At 39.8% G+C, this 767-nt stretch overlaps 1 protein-coding gene across 1 annotated transcript; it reads right to left on the reverse strand.

The window, feature by feature from the left end:
• Positions 1 to 289: 289 nt before the first annotated feature.
• LOC107735385 (disks large homolog 4-like) lies at positions 290 to 701 on the reverse strand (the record flags this gene model as incomplete). The annotated part of the gene is made up of 2 exons (XM_016547086.1): positions 560 to 701; positions 290 to 428 (listed from the first exon to the last, which is right to left on the reverse strand). Coding segments are annotated over exons 1-2 (254 nt in total), but the record flags the coding sequence as incomplete, so codon positions are not given.
• Positions 702 to 767: the final 66 nt, after the last annotated feature.

Below are 767 nucleotides of genomic sequence, written 5' to 3' on the forward strand. Positions count from 1 at the left end.
GTACGATATATAGAGAGAGATATTTAAAAAAAAAAAAATACTAAAAATGATCAAATTAACACAAAATTAATACAATTGAAACTACATTTAAAATTAAAATGGAAACAGAAAATATCAAAATAAAAGCTACTTCAAAGTGTTAATAAAAACTGTAATATTAATTTATTACAATACTACTACTAACACAGTACTAAATAACACTGATGCAAGGTGATGAGAGCTTTGTTTAAAATGTATTTTAACTCCGCAATTGTGCAGGAACTGCTTCCAGTTACTCAGAGCGTGTTACCTGGGTAAGTCGTCATCTCCCATCAAGCCATGCAGCACAGGAGAAAAGCGGCTTGGTGAGGTGGGAGTGAGGGCTTGTGGGTAATCCGAAGCCAGGAAGTTTGGATGTCCAAGGTCTGTGTCCAGATGCGGAGAGTACGCTGAAGGGTGAGCACACACAAAGGAGTGAGTGAAAGCTGGATTTACCACTGATTCTTTAAAGAGTTTTGCTTGAAACATACTTTGCAGTGTTCTTTCTGTGAAGCAGCGCTTCTGTGTGCTGTATACTCACTGCTTGTGAGGTCTGGTGGGTTGTAGTTGGTAAGGTACAGGTTGTTTGGCTTTGCCACTCTCAGGTAGACCACCTCTGCTGTGTTCTTCAGTGTGCCCACCGCATCCTCGTGCATCACGTCCTCCAAACACACATTATTCACCTGCAGATGCAGAAATGCACTTAATTGTTTTGGATGTGCACTTGCAGTATACTTCAACTCTTAAAA

The sequence above is a fragment of the Sinocyclocheilus rhinocerous genome, unplaced genomic scaffold (genome assembly GCF_001515625.1).
Source record: "Sinocyclocheilus rhinocerous isolate Xijiao unplaced genomic scaffold, SAMN03320098_v1.1 C36021278, whole genome shotgun sequence".
Classification (NCBI taxonomy): Eukaryota; Metazoa; Chordata; class Actinopteri; order Cypriniformes; family Cyprinidae; genus Sinocyclocheilus; species Sinocyclocheilus rhinocerous.